Source organism: Corapipo altera, unplaced genomic scaffold, assembly GCF_003945725.1.
Source record: "Corapipo altera isolate COAL_440 unplaced genomic scaffold, ASM394572v1 201, whole genome shotgun sequence".
Classification (NCBI taxonomy): domain Eukaryota; kingdom Metazoa; phylum Chordata; class Aves; order Passeriformes; family Pipridae; genus Corapipo; species Corapipo altera.
In genome coordinates this window covers 94969-118445 of record NW_020884940.1, presented here as the reverse complement: position 1 = coordinate 118445, position 23477 = coordinate 94969, and the positions used below count along the sequence as shown (strand labels likewise).

Genomic DNA, 23477 nt, shown 5'->3' with positions numbered 1-23477 from the left:
GGGGGGCGACGGAGGGATCCGTGCCAGCAGAGCACCCGCAGCAGGGAGGACAGGTCCGGGGGGCACGTCCGGCCTCAGGGTCCCCGGGGCGCGGGGCGAGCCCTGCGCAAGGGGCCTGTTCTGTACAAAGCAGCAGCAGCATCCCTCCAGCTCCCATTCCATGTCCCCAGCTCACCATCCATCCCTCCAGCTCCCATTCCATGTCCCCAGCTCCCATTCCTTGCCCTCAGCTCCCATTCCATGCCCCCACCTCCCATTCCATCCGCTGAGCTCCCATTCCATTCCCCTAGCTGCCATTCCATCTCCCCAGTTCCCATCCCATCCCTCCCACCCCATCTATCCCCCAGCACTCCATCCATCCTCCAGGACCCCATCTATCCTCTGCAACCTCCCATCCATCCCCCAGCTCCCTGTCCGTCCCCCAGCTCCCCGTTTCCCCGGTTTCAGGGTGCAGGGACAGGCTGGAGCTGGCGGCAGGCCGGCGATGCCGTGGCAGCACGAAGCATCTCCTCTCCTGGTCCTGGGGCCTGTGCGGCGCCGAGCTCCAGAGCCACCCCCGTGTCCCCCACCCCAGCCCCACACGCCGGCTGGGCACGGCAGCACTGATGGTGCTCTTGGTCCAGGCCCCAAAGCTGCCGTCATCATCGGCGGCCGCTCGCTCGTGCCCGGTGTGAGCATCACGATCTTGTGCTGCTCTGAGTCACAGAAGATTTTGGTGTCTAAAATAAGGCAGGAGGGAGGAGGTGATGGAGACCGGGAGCTGCTGCCTTGCTGAGGGATGGGGCAATGGGGACAGTGGTCACTGCCCAGGTGCCGCTCTCATGCTGGTGGGTTTGGCACCCACAGTAACGCGTTGGCCTGGTGAGATGTTGACACAAACCTGCTGCATGTTTGTAATCAAACTTTGGTCCTTTCTTACAATATTTACTTTAAGTCTGGCACAGAGATCTCCCCTTGTCTGTGTTACCTTCTGGCTGCTGGTGCTTTGTGTTTGGGGCTGATTTATGGCCTCTGGGAGCCGTGATTTGGCGGCACCGCGGGCTTTGCCAGCGCCTCGGGGCGATAGCGGCACTGCCGCTTCGGAGCCATGCAGATAACACTGCCAGGCACCTGCAGCCTCCTACCCCAGCCCGAACTGATGCTCTTAAACTGTTTTAAAACAATCTCTCGGATGGAATGGGGTCACACTTGGGGGACAGGTTTGGGTTTCGATTCCCGTGGCCACAAGGGCTGCACTGGGAGCAGGGCTCCGATGCTGCACCCTTGGGAGTTTTCCCTTCCCTACCCAAGTCTGGATGAAGGATGTCTGCTCCCACCTGTGTCACCCTGTGTGCAGGGGACACACGAACCCCATGTCACCCAAACCACTGTGGATCCTGCTGTGCCGTGACACCCCTTTGCCTGTGACAGCCCCTGGGTGTGGGCTGAGCCTCACGTGCAAGCTCTGACAGCGCTGTGGCCTGTCAGGGCAATAAAGCAGAAACTGGCGTGTGCCTGGATGTGCCCAACGTGGAGATGCCTGGAAAGGGAAACCTGGGACATCTGACCCGCAGGCACCGCTCAGGGAGGCACACAGAAATGATGGTTTTAAAAACTAAACTTATTTTCCCCCAACTTTCAGTTTTCTTTATCCCTCCCAAACTTCCTAAAGGCTGTTAATCTCAACCGTTGTCTTCCTGTGCTGAACCCTGCAAAAACCCCAAAGCTGCTCCGTCTGTTGGGGCTCTTTATCTTCAGGAAACACGAAATCGCGTGTGCCTGGCTCTGGGAAGGGATTAGGCCGAGAAACAAAGCCAAGAGAAGCACCTTGCCTGGAGACAAGGCACGTATGGTTTATCTCTAAACACTCTCTGCAGCCTGTCCCTAAACCCCGGGAAGAACAAAACACAGGCAAGTTATTAAGATGGCAGACATGGGCAGGAAGGCAAATCAGGCAGAGGAGCTGCTCCTTGGGCCAGGTGATCCTCCGGGGCTGTGGGCAGGTTCAGCCTCTGCGCCGGGAGCCGGTGGCTCTGTGGGGTGGCTCTGTGGGGTGGCTCTGTGGGGTGGCTCTGTGGGGTGGCTCCGTGGGGCTGCGGTGCGACGCAGAGAGGAGCCGGCGCCGCCTTTGTCCTGTCCCTCCGGCACTGGGGGCTGCCTTTGTCTGCGGCTCCTGGCTCTGCGTGTCCCTGGCTGCTGCCTGGCCAGTGTGGGAGCGGTGGGAGACCCCGCAGGGCTGGCAGGAGATGTCAGTCCCTGCCTGGCTCAGGCGCTGTTAGGGAGGACCCCGGGTTCGTGGATCGGGGTCACACGGCCTGGATGTGCCGCCCGGTGTGCTCGGCAGGGGTGGTGGCACTTGCTGTACCAGCTTCTCACACACCATGAGAGAGGTGGAAAAGGGGGATGTGAGGCTGCTGGACAGTCAGGGCTGGCTTGGGAGGACCTTCATGTGTTGGCTCGTGGCACTGCAGGTCGAGATGTGTCCACACCGCTGGCATCACCACACCACTGGCATCACCACACCACTGGCATCACCACACTGCTCTCTGGAGCCAGCACAGCCGGAGTGCAGCCCCTGCGTGTGGTGCGATGGAGCTGGTGGTGCTCCTACTCTGCTCCTTGTGCTCTGTCACAGCATCCACAGCTTTGCTCTGACCTGGCCTGGGCTGTGGCACTGCTTGCAGGGTGTGGGGCCACAGGGACACCCACCTTGGCCAGGCAGGTTTATAACTTGCACTTTTGGGTTTGTCATCCATGATTTCCAGGTGGGAGGCTGAGGTTTGACCTGGCACAGTGATGCCCTTTGCAGCACTTGATTTGAGGCTACAAAGAACTCAGCTGCTTTCAGAAATCAGTACCACAGTAAAATAGAGGAAGGCCTGTTTTGGCTCATATTTTGGGCACAGCCACCTGGACATTGGGCAGGAGCAGCACTTGGGCAGCTCGGCCTTGCCCTCAGGAGCTGGGCTCTGGTGCACACACGGGTTTGATGCTGCAGCTGGAGCCTCTGCCCTGTGTGGGAGCCTCTGCCCTGCCTGGGCATCCCCTGCTGGAACTCAGTTTGGTGTCGAACTCAAAAGCACCCACAGCTGCGTGATCCTGGGGTGCTCAGGGGACTCAGGAAGGAGCAGGCAGCGATGTCTGGGCTGGCAGAGCTGAGATGGGGCTTTTTGAAGTCTGGGATGCATAGGATGGCATCGGTCACTGCTTAGAGCTGGGGGTTTTGAAGGTGTTGAGCCTGGAGATTTGGATTGCCAATTGCTCACCCCACCAGCAGCGGCCTTTCTCGCTGGTGCTGCCCCTTGCTTTGCCCCCCGATAGGTGTTCCAATTCTGGGTGCTTTCTGGGGTGATTTAAGGTGGGAGATGGCTCAGGGAGAGGTCGGGCCACGCCGCATGTCTGGCGGTGTTTGTGGTGCCGCGGCCCCGTTTGCTCCTCTCCGGTTCCCGGTTCCCGGTTCCCGGCTGTATTTCGGCGGTGGGTGTGCGGGGAGGGGGCCGGCTCGGACCCGCCGCCGCCGCAATAAAACTCCCTTTTGTCTGGGCGCCGTTCCCGCGGCCCCTCGGCTGAATGCGGCGCTGGAGAGGATTTCAATGACATGGTAATTTCATGCCGTCCCACCGGCGGCTTCGCCCGGCACAGGCAGCTGTTGGGCAGTGGGTCATGTTCCCCAGCTGTTACAATAAATAACAGAAACAAAGCGTTTCCCAGCGCTAATTACCCCAAACTTGCTTTCACCTCGCAGCGCTGCCCTCGCCGCCGTCTCTGCCCGCGGTACCCGGCGATGCTCCCGCCGCCGGCACGTCCCCAGGGCACGGCTTTGTGTGCGAAAGTCTGTGGTTCCTCCCGGGCCGCGGAATTCCTAATGGCAGCGGATTTCATCCCGCTCACTGGCCGCATTGTGCTGCAGGAACAACACTCGCCCTGCAGCCCCCGGCCCCGGCGACCACATTTACATGACAAAGTGGGAGCCTGTGCAGCTTTGCCATGGAGAGTCGAGGTATGCAGGAGCCCCCCACTCCCCGTGTGCAGGAGCCCCCCCACGTACAGGAGCCCTCCTGTTTCCACACACTTTGGGTCACTTTTTAACGAGGCTTCTTCTCGCTGGCCCCTTTGCTGCTGCTCCAAGCTGCTGCCAGGGCTGTAGACACCAGGTGCCCCAGGATGCCACGTCGAGTGCCCAGGATTCCCTGGCACAGCATCCTCCAAGCCAGGCAGAGGGCAGCTTTCAGGAGGATTTGCTCCGAGGCAAATCATGGAGGGACCCTAAGCACCCTGAGGCAGGAGTGTGGTGTGTGAAGGGATGAACCCAACCCAAGTGTTCACCAAAAGGCTTTAGGGTCCCTCTCACCTGGGCTGGAGCAGCCAAGGCTGGGTGAGAGCCTGGCTCACGTCCTGGAGGTGCTGCTGTGGCGGCTGTTTCCACTTGTCACATTCAAGGAACGTGTGTTGTGGTCAAAAATAAAACCCTCTGAGTCAGCCCAAGGGTAAACTTGCCCATCCTCAATGCTTGTTGTGGTTGTGCCCTGCTCTTTGCAGAGCCCCAAACCAGCTTCAGCTCCTCTTGGGCACCCAAGTGGCACAGAGCAGCTGCCAAGCTGTGCCCACCCTGTGTCCCTTGCATGCATGGGGATGCCATGGGCACGTGGAGATCTGGGCATATGGAGATGCTATCCTGCTCACACACGGCTGTGTGGTCATCTTGGGGATGAGTTGATGAGTTGATCCAGAGGAGGAGAAGCTGCAGGTGCTGGCCATGATGTGGCTGCAGGGAAGGCAGCAGAGAGCTGCTGTGGCCTGGCAGGTCCTGCACAGATGGGCTGTGTGGTTCCTCACTCAAACTCAGGGACTGGAGGCTCCTGCAGTGCTGGCAAACACCTCTTTGATTGCAAACCATGATTTAAAAATGCATCAGCTCACAGGCAGGGAGCTGGCCACTGCCAAGAAATGTTAGTCATGTGGAGACATGACTTACACCGGGAGCAACTCGTCTGAAAGTCAGTTCCTTAAAACAAGCTGCCCCCAGGGCCAAGTGCAGCTGTTTGTCCGGGGGGTCTGGCAGTCACCCTGTCCTGGGCCAGCTGCAGGTACCGCAGGGTCCAAGCCCTGCCCTCGGGGATCCCCACCTTCCTCCAGGTCCCATGCTGCCCTGCCCAAGGAGGTGCTGGGGCCAGGTTAGCCCCAGGCTCAAGGCAGATTTTGGAGCTTCTGCTGCAGGGATGCTCACCAGAGTTGTCCCATCCCCTTGGTGTCCGGCATTTCATCCGCAGGAAAAGTCTTGCAGAGGTTGGGTGCAAAAGTGAAAAACAAATTTGAAGCTTAGTTTGCTGCTCTTCTGTTTTTCTGCTCCTGGTATTTTTAGTCTGGAATTGAAATTTGTATTTAAAAAGAAAGTGGATGGGAGAAAGGGGTGCTAAAAGCACCATGTGTTCAGGAGGCTGAATTGGAGCCGGGACGCTGTCTGGGGCTGGCGAGGACAGTTGGCTGTGCAGATGGAGCACAGTCAATACCCCCACACCCACTCCCCACACTGGCCCAGCTGGCCCAGACCTCACAGGGCTTGAGGAACACATAGAACGTGCAAACTGGGATAGGTGGAGAAGGGCAAAGTGGGAATGGGGCAGGAAGGACAAGGCTCACCTCAGAGAGCAGTGGAATAATTCCTTGGCAGTGTTTTAAATACCTTTGAGTCTGAGGGTGCTGTTGGCTTAGAAACACCACTCTGTCCTGTGGCCATGCACTGGTACCATCCCATGTCTCCAGAGCCTTGTTAGTGAGTCTGTATAATGGGAATTGTGGAAAAACTGGTGTCTCCCTCTTTATGGGTCCACACACTACTTGAAGTGGGGATTTAGGATTGGTTTGGGTTTGGGTTTTTTTTCGTAACCCAGCAGTTCAACATTGCTATAGTGCAGATGCAATAATGTGTTCCCTGTTTCTTTGACATCCTCCCTCTAGCAGCAAGTCGGAATTTGCTGGAGGATGGAGGGGAAATGCACATGTCTGTAGGTCCCTGCTGACAGTATCCAGGGAATTGCATCCCCTTGGAGAGGGGCAGACCTGCAACTCCATGCTGGTGGAGCCGGTGCTTCTCTCCCATCAGAGGAGGCAGTGCCGAGGGAGGCGGTGGGGCTGCTGTGGCACTGCCCTTCCATGGCTTGGCTAGTGCTGGTGCTCCCCAGACAGTGCCCAGGGAAGCTGCTTCCTGTGCTGCTCTGAATTCTGCCACTGCCACCTCCTGCCCGGAGCAGGGGTAGTGGGGGACCTTCTGGCTTGGGCTGCGGTGCTGGAGAGCGCTGTGGCTGTGCGTGGTCTGTCTGTCCGGGCGCAGGGTTGCTCCCAGCCCTCCTGACCTGAGCTCTCTCCCGCAGCTGCAGGCGCATACCTGCCCCCCTTGCAGCAGGTGTTCCAAGCGCCGCGGCGGCCCGGGATAGGAACCGTCGGGAAGCCCATCAAGCTCTTGGCCAACTACTTTGAAGTGGACATTCCCAAGATCGATGTGTATCATTATGAAGTGGATATCAAGCCCGACAAATGTCCACGCAGAGTCAACAGGTAAGGCAAGTATTAGAGGTTTTGGCACTTGTTCCCTGCTTCCAGTTTCCTTGTGGAGGCTCCATAAGTGCCTGTCTCTGTCTTTGCAATGGAGGCCGTCAGGGTGATGTTGTGGCAGGGGTTACAGCAGTGGCAGGGGTCACAGTGCTGCCCAACACCCACGGGTGGCTGGAACCCCCAGCCACGTCTGTGCAGCAGCGTTGGTTCCTCCCCAGCAGCCTCAGTGGTCCGGAGCCTCAGCACGGTCCCTGCTGCTCCAACGCAGCTGTGTTATTTTGGCAACAATCCCCCATTTAAAAATAGTGAGCCCGGACCTCAGGCCATCGTGTTCTTTACTTTCCTTTGTTTTCCATTTTGATGTGCAGTTTGCTGCCTGTCCCCTCCTGCCCCCGCAGCCCGGGGAGCTCTGTGACCCGAAGGCAGGCGAGCAGATGCTGCACATGCCTTCGGCAGCCGGTCGCTCCCTCCCTGCGGCAACTCCGGTGGCTGCGCCTTCCCCCGTGCCATGTACACTCCTTCTGCCAAAGCCTGTGTACCAGGCTGTGGGGCAAGGCATTTGTCCATTTGTCCAGGGGCTTTCCTCCTCGGGGGGACTCGGCCCAGCTCTCAGGTGCCCTGGGGAGGGAGGTTGAGGGGCACTGGGCAGGTCACAGGAGGTGTCAGGGTATAAAGAAACTGGCAAAACAAACCCCTTCCTTCTCTGCCCCTGCCCCTCTTTCTTGCCTGCGTAGGGAAGTTGTGGAGTACATGGTGCAGCACTTCAAACCGCAGATCTTTGGCGACCGAAAACCAGTCTATGATGGGAAGAAGAACATCTACACTGTCACAGCCTTGCCCATTGGGAACGAGCGGGTAAGAGGGGTGGTGAGCCCCATACGAGCAGTGTGACCTCCCTCCTTCCTGGGAAGGACCAGCGGAAAACAACCCCACCTTGTCCCTGCGGGGATGCCACGGTCACTGTCCCTTCCTTCCTGCACCCAGGTTGACTTTGAGGTGACGATCCCGGGGGAAGGCAAGGACAGGATATTTAAGGTCTCCATCAAATGGATGGCCATCGTGAGCTGGCGCATGCTGCACGAGGCCCTGGTCAGCGGGCAGATCCCCGTCCCGCTGGAGTCCGTCCAGGCACTGGATGTTGCCATGAGGCACCTGGCTTCCATGAGGTACCTGTGCCAGGGAGGGAAGGGGGCCGCTGCCCTTGCCAGGCTGTTGTGGCTGGCACTGGCCTTGACGGTTGCTGGGAGAAGGTGGCTGTGCCTGCCACATCTCTGGGTGCTCCTGGAAAAGAAATAAAGTGGGTGGTGCAGCCGGTGGGGGGGAGCACTGGCTCGGGGGGCTGGGGGCGATGCCACAGCGCTGGTGTGCGCTGTGTGACGTGGTTTGCCCCCGTTCACAGGTACACTCCTGTCGGCCGCTCCTTCTTCTCCCCCCCCGAAGGCTACTACCACCCCCTGGGAGGGGGCAGGGAGGTCTGGTTCGGCTTCCACCAGTCAGTCCGGCCTGCCATGTGGAAGATGATGCTCAACATCGATGGTGACGTTATTTCTCATGCTGGGGAGCTGCAGCGGTGGGGCCGGGTGTGTCTGGGGAGGCTGATGGGGGGCAGAGACACATCGTGGTGTCTGTTCCACAGTGTCGGCCACCGCCTTCTACAAGGCCCAGCCTGTCATCGAGTTCATGTGTGAGGTGCTGGACATCCGAAACATCGACGAGCAGCCCAAGCCCCTGACGGACTCACAGAGAGTGCGTTTCACCAAGGAGATCAAAGGTAGAGCCCCTGGGGAACACTGGGACCTGTCCCCTGACAGCTGCTGTGGCTTGTGGACCCCCCAGCCCTGCAGCGAGGTGGGGGTACAAGGGTTGCACATTTTAAATGTCTCAGGGGGCACCATTGCCTCCCTCGTGCTCTTGTCGGGGTGTCTGCAAGTGGGGGATCAGCTAAGGAAGGTTTGGCAGTGCCTTGGGGGAATTGGGCAAAGGGGAATTGCTCCCACCTTCACCATGACGGTGCTGTGTCTCCCTGTGTCCCTTCAGGTCTGAAGGTGGAGGTGACCCACTGTGGGCAGATGAAGAGGAAATACCGCGTGTGTAATGTTACCCGGCGGCCGGCCAGCCACCAGACGTAAGGCGGGTGGGCAGTGCCCTTGGAAAAATCCACGCTGTTCTCCTCGTTAACAGCTGCTGGTGTCGTTAGGGAGAGCTGGGCAGGGAGCTCCAGCCTTTGATGGCAGAAGGAGACGTGTGGGAGGCTCTGGAGGCCTGTGCCACACGCGGAGCAGGATGCAGGGAGGTGGGAGCACAGAGGATGCTGTGTCTGGCAGGCGGAGCGCGGCGGCGGGCGGGAGCTGACGTGCCAGGAATTGTCCTAGTTTTTACCTCTGAGTTTGGTTTTCTTCTTTCTTAAAATAGCCACTGCCAGAGCAGAGGCTTTGTCAGGGGATAACATGAGTGTCTGTCTTGGAATTATTTGTGTGTGCCTGGGAGCAGGCTGGGCCTCGGCACCCCTCGGTGTCCGCTGTGCTCCAGCATCCCTGGGTCACAGCCCCAGAGCTTGGCAAGCACAGGAGGAATGTGGTGCCTCACCAGGGTGTTCAGCCTGGCTCTCCTGTCTAATTTTGGCTCCATAAAGAATATCAAGTCAATTCTGCATTTTCATGGAGCTCTTTATGGAGCTGGGAGCAGCTGGTGCTGGGTGAGACCAGGTATCATGCTCCGGCTGTGGGTGTTGTGGCACCACTCAGCCCTGCAGCCAGGAAGCTGGATTTTTTTTTTTCTGTGTTTTTGAAGGGAAATGTCCCCTCCTGCCCCCACACTCTGCCCGCCCCGGGGCTGCTGCCCCATACTAGGAGAGGCCTGTCTGCCTGTCTCTGGAGCTCAGCTCAGCTCCCAGGGAGGGCAGCGGGCACACAAGCCCTCCCAAGTGCCAGTGTGCTGTATTTCCATACCTGACTGTGGCATGTGTGGCACGTCCTGCAATAAACATTTGCCTTGATTAGCTGGATTAGTGAGGGAGAGCTTTATTTAGGGACCTCAGTCCCACACTGGGGTCAGAGTATTCCTGACTCCATTTCTGAAAATACATCGTTATGCCTTTTATTTTGTTGTCTGGCAGCTCAGGGTGGGAGCCTGGCAGCTTCCTCTTCCCAGGCACGGTACATAGTGCCTGAGGCCTGGAAGTGTCTGTTCTGAGTAGGTGCATCCCTCGTGTCCTGCCTCTACCAGGTTCCCTCTGCAGCTGGAGAGCGGTCAGACTGTGGAGTGCACAGTGGCTCAGTACTTTAAGCAGAAATACAACCTGCAGCTGAAATACCCCCACCTGCCCTGTCTCCAGGTTGGCCAGGAGCAGAAACACACGTACCTGCCCTTGGAGGTGAGTGTTGGCACCTCTGGTTTGGGGCTGGCTGCAGGGCCCGAGTGCTGTGCTCAGCCGTGGTCCCTCATGTCTCACCTGTCCCCAACACGTGCTGTCCCCTCCCGTGCAGGTGTGTAACATCGTGGCTGGCCAGCGGTGCATCAAGAAGCTCACGGACAATCAAACATCAACCATGATAAAAGCAACAGCCAGGTCTGCCCCAGACAGGCAGGAGGAAATCAGTCGCCTGGTACGTGGCACGAGTCCCTGAGGGACGTGTTGGGGCTGCGGCTCCGAGGGCAGGTTACAGCACCGTGTCCGTGATGGACCTTGCCATGGTCCTGCTCCTCAGCTCCTCTGCACTGGGGAGCTGTGACCTGCTCAGAAGGTGCTGGTGGGGTTAATGGAGTGGGTTTATCCCCCTCTTCCCACTGAATCTCCAGTCAGAGGTGCCTGCATGTGTGTAATGGACACTGGCACAGGGGAGCCCAGCTCAAAGTGACTGTAGAAATGCGCGTATGGCAAATTCAGGTCCTCGTGCTGATGGAACCTGACCCAAAGGGAGCTGGAACTAAAAATAGGGAAACAAATTAGAGAAATGCCCCTGGCTGTGGGTGTACGTGGGGCTGTGCATGGTGGGGCTTCAGTACAGGAACTCTCTCTGTGCCTGGCTGCTGGTTAATGGGGCTGTTGTTCCCCAAACGGCTGTCCCTGGGCTTTCAAAGCCAGAGACATTTGATATTCCTTCTGGGACTCTTGATAAGTTCTCTCCAGTCTGAACCCTCTTGTTGAAGCCTTAAATCTCAGGAGCAGGCTCTGCTCTCAGTTGCATTGGTCAGTGTATTCCAAAATCAGGTCCCCATGGGTCAGTTTGGAGGACGGGGTCTGGGCCTTTGTGTTAACCCACTCGCTCTCCCCTGACAGAGGACTTCCCCCAAGTGCCCACAGTTCCCAGCCAGCTGCAACTGCCTGGGATGCAGCAGTTGGTCTCACTCCCTCCCATGGCCCTTCCTTCCCTCTGCAGATGAAGAACGCCAGCTACAACCTGGATCCATACATTCAGGAGTTTGGGATCAAGGTGAAGGATGACATGACGGAGGTGACGGGGCGGGTCCTGCCGGCGCCCATCCTGCAGTATGGAGGCCGGGTAAGCAAGGCTGCCCTGCCTGGGTTCAGCTGCACTGCGAGGGAGATGCTGTCACACCTGAAAATGCTGCTTCTCAACAAAATCTGTGTTACCTTCACATTTGTAGGATAGAGCTGGAATTTTTTATCAGGGTGCTTTTGGTTTGTGATTTTGGGGTTTTTTGCAATATAACTGGTCTGGAAGTTGTAGCTGAGAGTCATTGGTGACAAAACCAAGAGGTGAAGGGGAGAGGGATGCTCAGGGTAGGGCAGGTCGGGTGAATGTGCCGTCACTGCTGGGGAGCTGAGGCTGTGGGTTGCCCATCACCAGCAGTGCTGGCAGTCAGCTCCGGTGCTGTGACAGGGAGCACAGCCTGGCCCGTGCGGGGCTCTGGGGCTGCGGGGCTGGGCAGGCTGCAGTGCTCTGACCCTCTGTTTGCCTTGCAGAACCGGGCCATTGCAACTCCCAACCAGGGCGTGTGGGACATGCGAGGGAAGCAGTTCTACAACGGCATTGAGATCAAAGTCTGGGCCATTGCCTGCTTTGCCCCGCAGAAGCAGTGTCGAGAGGAGGTGCTGAAGTAAGGAAAGGGGCAGCCCGTGTGGGTTGGGGGAGCTGGGAGGGCTGTGGCTCCTGTTGTGGCCACCCTGCTGCTCCCAGCCTGGGGCTTCACATCCAGCATCACCAGTGCTGGAGCTGCACAGAGCTCCACTGCTCGTGGTACCAGTCTGATCTGGGGTGTTCAGTTCCTGTTGCTGTTGGTTTATCCAGAGGGCCTGGCTGTTTGTCCTGGCTGCAGACAGTCCCTGAGCCATCCCAAAGCTGCCAGGTTAGAGTGAGCACCTGTGAGCTGCCTGTCAGGCTCTCCTCAGTCTGCTCTTTGCATCAGGGAGCTGCGGTATCGTGAGCTGATACTGTCAGCACTAAAGCTGTATTGAACTCTTCTAGCTGAATCTCCTCAGAGAGAAGGGGTTGTGAGGGATATTTGATTTAGAGTTTCCTCGATAATCTGTCTGAAATAACATAATTCATGTAGGAAGCATCTCAAGTTCCCATGGGTTATTATGGAGAAGTTTTGGGCTTTCTGAAAAGCTTTGGTAGCTTAGAGAAACTGCTTCTGTAGTGAAGGGATGTAGAGCAGTGACAGTTTATTTGATTTAGGGAAATGGACACTTTTGTGTTGGATTCTGATGGGGCCTCTGTTTCTCCTGACTGAGAGTGGATGCATTAAGGCAAGCCCTTTGTGTGCCTCTTCTGGGTGTTTGGCATGGTCAGTTTGGGTTTTGGAACAGCTCACAGTGTCCATGTCTGCAGTACCTGGGTGCAGGTGGGAGTGGCACCATGCTCCTCCCATGCCCCTTTTGGGGCAGAGCTGAGAACCCCGTGCTCCCTCTGGCTCTTACTGCATCAAATCCATCCTTGGCAATCCAAAAATCCAGAGTCTGGCTGAGTGCTTTGTGAGGCTGGCAACAGCTTTGCAATCACCTGGAAATTATCTGTCCCAGGCAGCAGGTCCGTTCCCTGCTTCTCCAGCTTCCCAACAGAGAAGGGCTCTGTCGTTTCAGGAAGCGTCAGTACATGGGTAAGAGGGCACAGAGAGGGGGCAGTTGAGCTCTAACACGTGCTGGTCGTGTGCAGTTGGTGGGTGCTGTAGGGCCATGGCAGGATGCTGGGATGGCCCTGTCTCTGTCCCGTAGGCAGCCCTCGGCCGAGGGGCTCCGTGCTCGGTGCCGGGATGGCACAGCTGCCATCGGGAGGGCTCGGGGCTCACGGCTTCTCCTCCCGGCACAGGAACTTCACAGACCAGCTGCGCAAGATCTCCAAGGACGCCGGGATGCCCATCCAGGGCCAGCCCTGCTTCTGCAAGTACGCCCAGGGTGCAGACAGTGTGGAGCCCATGTTCCGACACCTCAAGAACACCTACTCGGGCCTTCAGCTCATCATCGTCATCCTGCCAGGGAAGACGCCGGTGTACGGTGCGTCTGGGGCGAGGAGAGAGAGGAGAAGGGCTTTGCTCTGGCTCAGCAGGGTTGGCTCCCATGGTGCTCTCTCTCCCCATTCCTGAGGGTGCTGCTGGAAGCAGTGTGGTGCTGGTTGCCCGTGTGCTCACCTGCTTCCTCTACCTGCAGCTGAGGTGAAGCGTGTTGGGGACACTCTCCTGGGAATGGCCACACAGTGTGTCCAGGTCAAGAACGTGGTGAAAACCTCCCCGCAGACCCTTTCCAACCTCTGCCTCAAGATCAACGTCAAGCTTGGCGGGATCAACAACATCCTTGTGCCTCACCAGCGGTTCGTACTGCCACTGCCTCTCACAGTTTTGGGGCTGTTTCCAGGTCCCTGGCGGTGCTGCCTGCCTGGCTTTATGAGGGGGCCTGCATAAAGCAGCTCTTTCAAATGCAGGTTTGCAGCCTGTCTCGTCTTGTTGATGTGCCCAGACGAGAGCTGGAGGTCAGGAGATGTCCTTGGTGTCATCTCTCATCTCTGTTGGGCTGGCATCACCCTGAGATGGTCCTAAAGGCTGACTGTGGTATTTTTTCCTCTCCCACCAGCTCTGCTGTCTTTCAGCAGCCGGTGATCTTCCTTGGGGCCGATGTCACTCACCCACCGGCAGGAGATGGGAAGAAACCCTCCATAACAGCTGTAAGTTCCCAGTTTGGTGCCCAAAAGCCCTGCGGGGGTGCAGGAGCTGGAATGGGGCTCATGTGTCTTTGAAGGGGCTGTGTCACTGCTGTCCCCATGGTGACAGTTATTGGGGTGGCCCTGTGCTCTGTCGGGTGTTTCATCCCATTCCTGGGGAGGTGGTTCCCTGATCCTCTTCTGCCTCTTGGCAGAGGAGCTGCAGTTTTGGGGAGATACAGGGAGAGTTGGCAGCTGCCACCAGATGGGGCTCGTGACGTGCAGGGAGCTCGGAGCTGCACCAAGTCATCCCGGAGCATCCTGGGCCAGCTGCAGCCCTGGAGGGACCTTCCCCTGGCAGGAGAGCTGGGATTTTGGAGATGGGGGAAACGGGTGACTGGCTTCTGAGCCTTTTGGGAAGGAGGATTTGCTTTCTCTTCAAATGAATAATGAGCATCCAGGAGCGAAGTGCTGCTCAGTGCCAGTGGGACTGGGAGCAGCTCGTGCCCTCTCTCAGGCTGGGAGACGCTGCCCTCTGCTCTTTGGAGCGCAGGAGAGTGTCAGGTTCTCTCAGAGTCTGTTTTAATTAAGCACGTCAGCATTTTCCTATTAAGTTCTTAACTTTCCAGGACTCACAGCTCAGGTTTTCCTTGGCATGCAAATGCATCTTTGGAAGAGTGTTTTTTCTTAATTAGAAGGGGTTGGGAAAGGCTTTGGGCTGTTTGCTGTAGGTGTGGGTGGGACAGAACAGTCTGTTTCCTGGCGGCGACACTTCCCCTCTGAAAACATCTTCTGTGGTTTGTGCAGGACCACTGGGGCTTTTTTTCTTACTTTTTATGAAAGCTTTTCTGAAGCTGCAGGGGAGGAGAAGGGTAGAGCCTTCAGAGGGACTTGACCTTGTCCTTGGTGTGTTGTTGATTAGGCAAGGGGGGTCCACGGCTGGAGGAACTATTTCTGTTGTGCCTTGGCTCCAGTGCAGCAGCCCCAACCCCAGAACTGTTTGTGAAGCAAAAGTGAAAGCGCTGGGGAAGGGCAGCAGGTTCACACTGCTGGGATGGGGGGGATAAGTGGTGCTTCCCCCTTGCTCAGGGGGACATGGGGCACACAACAAAGTCACGGCAGCCAGGCATGTCCCCAAGGGTGGGTCAGCACCTGATTCACACTGCACCCCTGTCCCTGTGTCACAGCCGAGCTCTGACGTCTCTGAGGTGACTTGACCCACCGTGTCCTCGGGCAGCCTGTGGCTGTCTGGGGCAGCCCTGCTCCCCCTCACCACTGGGCAGAGCAGCAGCAGCCCCCACAGCCATGTCACTCAGTGGCACCAGCCACAGCTGTCTCACTGGAAATTCCCGTAAATGTTGCAAAGGGCACGGCAGACTGTGACACCGGGATGTGGCCACGACCAGGGATGTCCCTTTTGGGTGCTGGTTGCCTGTACAGTATTTGCTGTCCCATCTGATCTGTGAGCTCAGGTGCTCTGCCCACGGCCAGCTGTGCATGTGGGAAGCTGGTGGAGGCTGGGAATGTCCCACATCCCCTCTGTCCTTGCCGGTGTAACCCTGGGGCCTGGCCTGTCGCTGCAGGTCGTGGGCAGCATGGACGCCCACCCCAGCCGGTACTGTGCCACGGTGCGCGTGCAGCGCCCGCGCCAGGAAATCATCGAGGACCTGTCCTACATGGTGAGGGAGCTCCTCATCCAGTTCTACAAATCCACCCGCTTCAAACCCACCAGGATCATCTTCTACCGCGATGGTGTTCCCGAGGGGCAGCTCCCACAGGTGAGGACCCCTCAGATCCCTGTCGGGCAGCAGGGATGCACCAACTCCCTGCAACAGGGCTCCCCAGGGGTGCCAGGGACAGCTGGGTGCTGGTGTATCCCCACACTCTGTGCCCTTGTCTCTCCAGATCCTTCACTATGAGCTCCTGGCGATCCGAGACGCCTGCATCAAACTGGAAAAAGATTACCAGCCTGGCATCACCTACATCGTCGTCCAGAAGAGGCATCACACCCGTCTCTTCTGTGCAGACAAGAACGAGAGGGTGAGCACTGTGGGGTGGGAGGCAGCTGATTCATCCCTGTCTGATGGAAGAGCCAGCCCTGGCTTTGCCAAGGGGGAATCTCAACCCTGGCAGGGAGAGCTTGTTCTGAATGAAACGTGCTGCTCGCTGGACTCCTGCAGCCACGTGGATTAGGCTGCCTCTAGAACCCCAGCCAGCTGTTTGCTGTTATTATGAGTTACTGGGTGCTGATGATCCTGGTGACTCTTGAAATAACCTCTGTCAGCTTGAAAACATCTGTTGTTTTGGTGATAGCTGGAGCTGCTGACGTGACAGGCTGAATAACCCCTTGCTCACAGCTTGTTTGTGTGTGCTCTGCAGCAGCATTGATGCTGTCACTTTTCCTAGATGTCATCTGAATTTAGTGGGTAGATCGAGTCTAACCAGACTCTGCTCTGGTTAGAGCAGCAAGATTTAATCCTGGGAACTGAGGACTCTTCTGATCAGGATGTAAAAGCCCCAGTATCTTGTGGCACAGACTCCAGCACATGTTCTGCAGAGAACCCTGGAGTTTTGCTCACTTAAGCCTCATCTCTGCAGTAGGATGTGCCAGTGCCCAACCCTCACCCTGCTGTTGGCTCTATCTCCATGTCATGCCTGGTGTTGCTGCCTGCAGAGAATGCCAGCAGGCCTGTTTACACAGGGAGCAGAGCAGGAAGAGCTGCCTCAGTCCCCCTGGAACCGACATTTGGGGAGTGGCTCTGCATGCTGCTCTCACAGACATGGGGACCCTGTGCTGGGGCCCTGGGGCAGCTGTGTTAGGAATGGTGCTCTGGGCACTTGGAAATAACCCAGTTCTGCAGCACTTGGATCTCTCTTTCTATTCCCTGTAGATTGGGAAGAGCGGGAACATCCCAGCAGGAACAACAGTGGATACAAACATCACCCACCCCTTTGAGTTCGACTTCTACCTGTGCAGTCATGCAGGCATTCAGGTACTGTGCTGCAGCGATGGCTGTTGTGGTGCTGTAGGGTTTTTTAGCTGGTGTGGCAGACTGTGCTCTCATGCATCTGTCCCAGCCCTGTCCCAGCCTCCCTCTGGCATGGAGAGAGGGCAGTTGGATCCGAGCTGCCACTGCGGTGGTTTGGCGAGCAGGTGCCGGGCCCGCACTGCTGCTGCATTGTGTGGCACGTACTCCATTTCTCTCCTGGAGCCAAGGACCTCTCCTAAGAGATTTTCCTCCTTCAGAGCAGCCAATTCAGCAGCTTGTCAGCTGGTGTCTGAGCGTGCTGGGCTCGCCAGGCGCCCGGTTGTCAGCAGGGACCTGCTGTCTGGCCGTGGGCGGCAGAGCTGGGCCAGCCGTCCCTGCCTGCTCTGCAGCTGCCTGGCTGCAGGCGGCCAAGATTAGTCAGAAACCGGGCTGGAAAAACTGCTCTCACTTAATCTGCAGCTGCTTCCACAAGGAAGGCTGCTTGGCCTCCCCTCCCCTGCGTGTACAGTGGGAGCTGGCCGGGGTCGGTGGGGATCCCGTGGGCTGTGCCACGCCGGGAGCAGCGGCACACAGGGAACAGGCACCGGGCAGTGGCGTTAGTGCTGCTTTGCACCTCGGTGCCAAGGGTTTCCTGCCTCACCATGTGGGGCTCTCACATCAGGGAAGCACAGGCCTCTCTCCTGCCCAGGCTGTCTGAGAGATCATTTGGATCAGGGCGGGGATGCTGAGGGTGTGAAGCAGCTGCCTGTGGCTGCCCATGTCCGGATGCTGGCAGCACCTCTCACACTGCCCCCCTCCTTCCCAGGGCACGAGCCGGCCCTCCCACTACTACGTGCTGTGGGATGACAACCGGTTCACGGCGGATGAGCTGCAGATCCTCACGTACCAGCTGTGCCACACCTACGTGCGCTGCACCCGCTCCGTGTCCATCCCAGCCCCGGCCTACTACGCCCGGCTGGTGGCATTCCGGGCCAGGTACCACCTCGTGGACAAGGAGCACGACAGGTGAGGGGCTCAGCCTGTGGCCCTGGGAGGGCACAGCCAGGTATGGGCAGGGGACAAGGGGCATGAAAGTGTCTGTGTCCGAGTGGTGCTGCAGCACAGCCTTTCTGGGGGGGAGACCTGCACGTAGCTGCATCCTCTTAAGTCCCAGCACGGGGGCAGCAGGGGGTAGCAGAGGGTTAAATCCCATCCTGAGCTCATCCCAGCCAGCGGGAGCATCCCTGGGGTGTCTGAGCATTCCCAGCTGCCTCGAGGTGCTGCAATCTCTGCAGTCCAGGCACAGGCACTGTCACATGCAGCATCTTCATGTGCTGCAGTGAGGTGCCTTCCTGTGCTGCCAGCACTCAGCTGACTCCCATCTCCAGGGGAGTTTCTCAGTGTTCCTGGGGGGAAAATATGAAATAATTATGCAGCGATTTCCTTGATTTTCAGTGGCGAGGGCAGCCATATATCTGGACAGAGCAACGGCAGAGACCCCCAGGCCTTGGCGAAGGCTGTGCAGGTTCATCAGGACACTTTACGTACCATGTACTTTGCTTGAAAGCCTAACTTTTGTTACCTCACTCAAGAAAGCTTTCAGATTTGTAGGAGCCATACAAAAAAGGAAGCATTGGGACACCTTGTTTTTTTTTTCCAATGAGAAATCACTGCAGGGCAGGCAGCGTCGACTCGAGGCAGGAGACCAGCACCACGGGACAGAACGATCCAACACCTGTGTCGGATTGGAAGAAAGAGACTGATGATGATGATGATGATGATGATGATGATGATGATGATGATGATTATTTTTTTAGTTTTTTCTGGCTTTGCAAAATTTTGACCTGACCAAACACATGAAGGCATTCAAGGGAAGGGATAAAACTCCCGGGAGGCGGAAGCAGGTTTTCATTTTTAAGATGCAATACTAGAGACTCCTGACTGTGAACTGGCGGCTTTGGTCCTCCGTTGCCCACCAGGCGCTGGTAGGTATTTTTTGTGGGGGTTGGGGGGAGGGGATTTTTAGAGCCTTAAAACAGAAGACTAGATTTATAAAACTAATATTTTAGATTATGAGATGCTTTAATGGGTTAAGGGGAAAAAAAAAAAACAAACCAACTAGTTTATAGGAGAATTCTAACACTAACAGTTCCCCGCCCCCGAGTAATTCCCCCCGGATAATGTAAGGCACCCTAGCACTTAGCTCAGAACTGAAAACTGTCTTCCTCGTGTTACAAGCTAGTCAGCTGCTGCCGCTCGAAGCAACAGTCACAGACTATTCCATGGGTGAGTGCCTTACTATGATGCTGCAAAATTTCCATGTTTTTAATCTTGTAAGGAAACTAGTAATCTTGTCTTGATGGTGGTCCATATTTCCATCGGAAGGAGTTAATTTCTATGGTCCTCAGTTGCAGTTTGTGTCAGATCACGACCTCACGGTGGTTAAACCCCATTGAAAGATGTGCACTTTCATACAGGACACGTTTAATGGCTGCTGACCCATTTTTGTTTCCAATGTACTACTTGTTATTTAAAACTGTTCTGACAAATGGGGGCATCTCCATCCCATGAGGAGAGAAAGCACTATCCATTTTTTCTTTCTTTTTTTTTTTCCTTCCCCCCTCCCCCGAATTTTTACAATGGGACACCGGGATTTTTTTACTAGACATTATTTTTATATGATACTGAGTCTGTTGCCAAAATCCACAAGTCATTAACATTCTCAGAGTTTACATCCCCGCACTTCCTGAGGCTGTGTGCTCATGCCAGAGCTTTCCAGCGTTTCCTGTCCGATGAGCGTTGCTGCCTGCAGCCCGTTCCATGCCGGGTGCTCCGCAGTGCCCGTGGTCCCTGTGCATCCAGCATGTGTCTGCCCGGGCTGGCTGCTTTCCAACTACCACATCCCCCACCTCCAGCACCTCCCGGCTCACTCTCTCTGCTGCTCAGTTTTGCTGCTCTTCGTGTCATTGTATCACTGCTCTCATGCCCGGGGTTTTGATTCTGAAAGCACACCAGATCATTCCTTAGAATGACGAAATCCTTGTTGTTGTCGTGGGGGAAACTCCTGATTTGTGTGTGTAGCAGGAAAACAGCCTTTTTCCCCTCAGGAACCTGGTCACTGCTTTTCAGGCCCGTTTTGCTGCGCAGCGACCGCACGCACGGCGGCGGGGCCGTGGGGGCAGCTCAGTACCGATATCATCCGGGCAGATTATCTGGGGTTTTTGAGATGAAAGTGCTCCCAGCGCCTCCTTCAAGGGACGAACGAGGCGCACGCTCTGCGGGGGGAAGAGCTCTGGTCTCATTTTCCTGCCCGACGCGTGTCCCCGGCAGCCCCCGCGCGAGCGCTGCCCCGGCCCGCGCGGACAGGAGCACACCCACACCTCTTTGGTTTGTACCTTCTGACGCGGAAACTTGCCTTGCCTTCACGAGAAACACACCGGTCATGTTGGCCTATTGAGCTGTCCTAACCCCGGGAATTCACTCTTCCTGTTTTCTTTTGGGGCAACGTGTTTGTGAACAGTGAAGACATCACTATGCTATGCAAACTAAGTGCTGAGCCCACTGATGTCACGTTTGGTGAAGATCCTACGTTTAGCACAGTCCTATTTTTCCTCAAGACCACAGTGTTTGGTTCATATTCTCCTTTGCACCTTGTGTCAACCTCCACTGCTGTATATCCTCAAGGTGACGAGGAGGAGACCAGGAACTATCCGTGGTCAGTAGGTAGGGAACTCTTAGGAAGGCTTTTAGAGCGTAGGGAACGCATCAACACTTAAGTGTCAACATGAGAAGCCTACATTCCTCTACACAAGTGCCTGCATAGTGACACCAATCAGCACCTCCATCTCATCCTCCGAACTCTGGCTTGTGTTCATTGAAAGCAAAACGATCTCAGAGGGGCTGTTCCCGCTCACCTGGTGGTAGAAAGCTTCTCATTAAGAATAAAATCGGGGTCAAGGTCAAGGTTCTCTCTGCAAATCAGTTTGTTCACCAGCATTACACCGGAACGCGCCTGGCTGCTGCTCTGCAGCGAGGGTGCAAAGGGATTTTGGTTCCTCGTTTTTATTTTAGTGTTTTAGTTGGGTCTAGAATTCTGAAATGTCTTTTAGTAGCTGTGGCATAGCACGTGCCATTTTTAACCATTTGAAAAGAGATAGTGTGGGTATTTACAGAAACAGCTTGTTGCTCTGTAACAATTTTTTTTAACCTTGAGACTTGAAATGTAAAATGGACCTTTAAGATTTGCACTCATTTGTAAGGTGGCTGTTCATAGAAAACTATGAATGAAGACTTGCTGATGTAGCACCTACTTTTAACAGCAATTTTAACTACACAAAAGCTTCACAGCTTCTGAAACTCTCAGCTGTTGACTTGCAGATCGTGTTCTGCCCTTATTTCACCCTCTGCGTTGGGTTTTCATGGTTTTGGATAAATAAAAAAAGCCAAACTCAGTAGCTGCTGTGCCCTTTAAACCCAGTTTCCACTTTGAAGAACTTTAGAGAGGTTGGAGTGACCCGCATGTTTTCTATTCCGGACTATGCACCGTGCCCTCTCCGCGCTCCGGCACCGGCATTTCCCCCTTCTCTTGTCCGAGATGCAAACGAGTAGCTGCATGTGGAGGTGCGTTTTGCTGCCGTAGGCGATAGGTGTTACCCAGGTACATGCCAGGACTGTAGTTAGCCACAACCCCCACACGGACATCCCGATGGGCTCCGAGCCTCCGCCTCGCACGAGCTCGTCTGCGACTGGAAGCGTCGCCGGGTGCATGCAGTTCTGTGGGAAGAGGAGTGGCTTTCATTTACCTGTTGAATGCTGTTGTTCCCCTTATCTCATATCTGGACAGAACGGGGCGGGAGGTCTGCTCTGCCCTCTCCCCGCAGCTCCAGGGCGGTCGGGGCGTTCTGGGATCGCACGGGTCCGACCCGATGTCTCAGTGTCACCCAGCGTTGCCTCGCGGAAGGTTTTCTTCTTGGAAAATCAGTGTGAAATAAAAAGAATGTGATTGTTTCAGGAAGGGAAGCCAGACAGCAAGGAGAGCAATAAACAAGTGAAATCCATATCTTGCCTGAGTGATTTGCACTTCAATAGTTGTGAAAGAAAATTTCCAGGACTCCAGTGCTTTTGTGTTCGATTTCCAGCCCCTTTCATACCTCCTTTCTACGAGCAAGTGTGGGACTGTACATAGGGTGTTTACAGGATGCTCCCTTTGGGTTGTTACTTTTCTTGTGGGTTTTTTTTGCTCTAGCTTGAACTCTGTATGGTCCATTTGTTAAATAGCCGTGAACAGCTGATGTACAGTACTTACTAAACAAGCAGCAGCACAAAACTTATTTTATTAAGAAAATATGGCTTATATTTTAAAGGTTGAATATCAATTTTTTTTTTGTATGTGTGGAATTAAGACTGGTAAAGGGTAACAAAATCCTTGGATTAGGCCAAAAGAAAATACTGTAAGATCATAACCACCTCTTTATTAAAGAAAGCAGTATGATTAAAGAGCTCCAGAACATTGTATTTATATTGGATTTGATTTAATTGCCTTTGTGGATTTTTTTTTTTTTTGCCTTGGTCCTGATTTTTGCTTGCAACTTCGACTTTGCAGTCCCAAGTGTCTGTTACCTGTAACTGTTGGCAGAAGACCTAAATAAAAGCAATGTGAATATGTCGGGGTGACACTCCTGAGTCACATGGTGTGAAGGGGAAGGGACATGCGCATCCCGTTCCCTCGGGAAAGGCTGGGGACAAGCAGGGAAACGCTGCCTGGAGCTGAATTGCATCAGATATTGCAGAGGATCCAACACCCCTCACTGTCCAGATCTCCATTTAATGAGAGAAACACTTCAGTGAACAAATGCGTGCTTAAGACTTCTGGGAATACAGTAGCCAGTTCTACTTTGTATTAAAATGTCGTCTGAGAACTGACTGGACTGGGGCTCCTGGGTTCTGTCAGAAATGGACATCAAAATGTGCTGCTCCTGCACCGAGTGCTTCGGGGGCTGCTGCCTCCGAGGTGCTTTAAGGACAGACTTCAGACGCCTCTTGGATTGAGGTTAAACTTGATCCTCTGGGTTTCTGTACTGCCTCATGTTTTACATTTCCCATCCTGTTTTACATTTCCCATCAGGTTTTACATTTCCCAGCTTCAGAATTCTTGCAAACATCCTAGTCCTCTCCAATGCCAACAGCTTATGGTTGACTTTTAGGGTCCGTAACTGGACCCTCTGAGTTTTTTGGCCTTGTTTTACCTCACGAAGGTGAAGGGACAGACCTTTCCTGATGAATGATTCAGCAATTGAGCTGTAACTGGGTTTTGAATAATGCCAAGGAATTTTAAGGAAGTGCTCACTAATGGCAGGCAGGCACTCGTTAGTTAATTACCTGAACTGCAGCACCAGAACGTTCTGTCCTGAGCTGGGCAGCAGCACAAGTTCTGCACTCATGGGCTGCTTTGTGGGTTGTATCACCTGTTTGAAATGAGTTGTACTACATAACAGAAATCTGCAGTTTTAAGGGGGCTGTTTCTGTGAGAGGTTTCACAGCAAATCGTGCCTCATGCAGCTGGGACTGGAGTCCTGGAAAACGGGTCGGAAAACTGGTTTCAGGTGTTAGATTGGCATTTGAGCCCCAGTCCTGGTTCTGGTTACAGCTGCAGGACTAGACGTGCTGCCCCTGAGGGATGTGTGTTTACAGGGATCCCTCCCTCCCACATATCTGCTTCATCTTGGTGATCACATTCCCCCTTCCTGCTCCGGATTTCAGTTAAGGAAATTCTCTAGTAATTTACCTTTAATTTGCATGGGTGTAGAAACCTTACTGTGTTGCTCGCTTAGGCTTTTACAGACTTTATTTAGCAGAGAGTCTCCAAGATGGTCATTCTTAA

The 23477-nt window shown here is 55.3% G+C and overlaps 1 protein-coding gene across 1 annotated transcript; it reads left to right on the top strand.

Annotated features, from left to right (window-relative positions):
- The first annotated feature begins 6352 nt into the window (after positions 1-6352).
- Positions 6353-22272, top strand: LOC113955523 (protein argonaute-1). Its single transcript, XM_027661110.1, has 18 exons — positions 6353-6534; positions 7266-7386; positions 7516-7697; positions 7931-8067; positions 8168-8302; positions 8569-8656; positions 9757-9904; positions 10017-10136; positions 10911-11033; positions 11459-11592; positions 12804-12988; positions 13142-13301; positions 13562-13652; positions 15212-15406; positions 15534-15668; positions 16520-16621; positions 17424-17623; positions 18053-22272. Exons 2-18 carry the CDS (start codon positions 7282-7284, stop codon positions 18159-18161), a joined length of 2349 nt encoding a protein of 782 aa, XP_027516911.1. The 5' UTR covers positions 6353-6534; positions 7266-7281; the 3' UTR covers positions 18162-22272.
- Positions 22273-23477: the final 1205 nt, after the last annotated feature.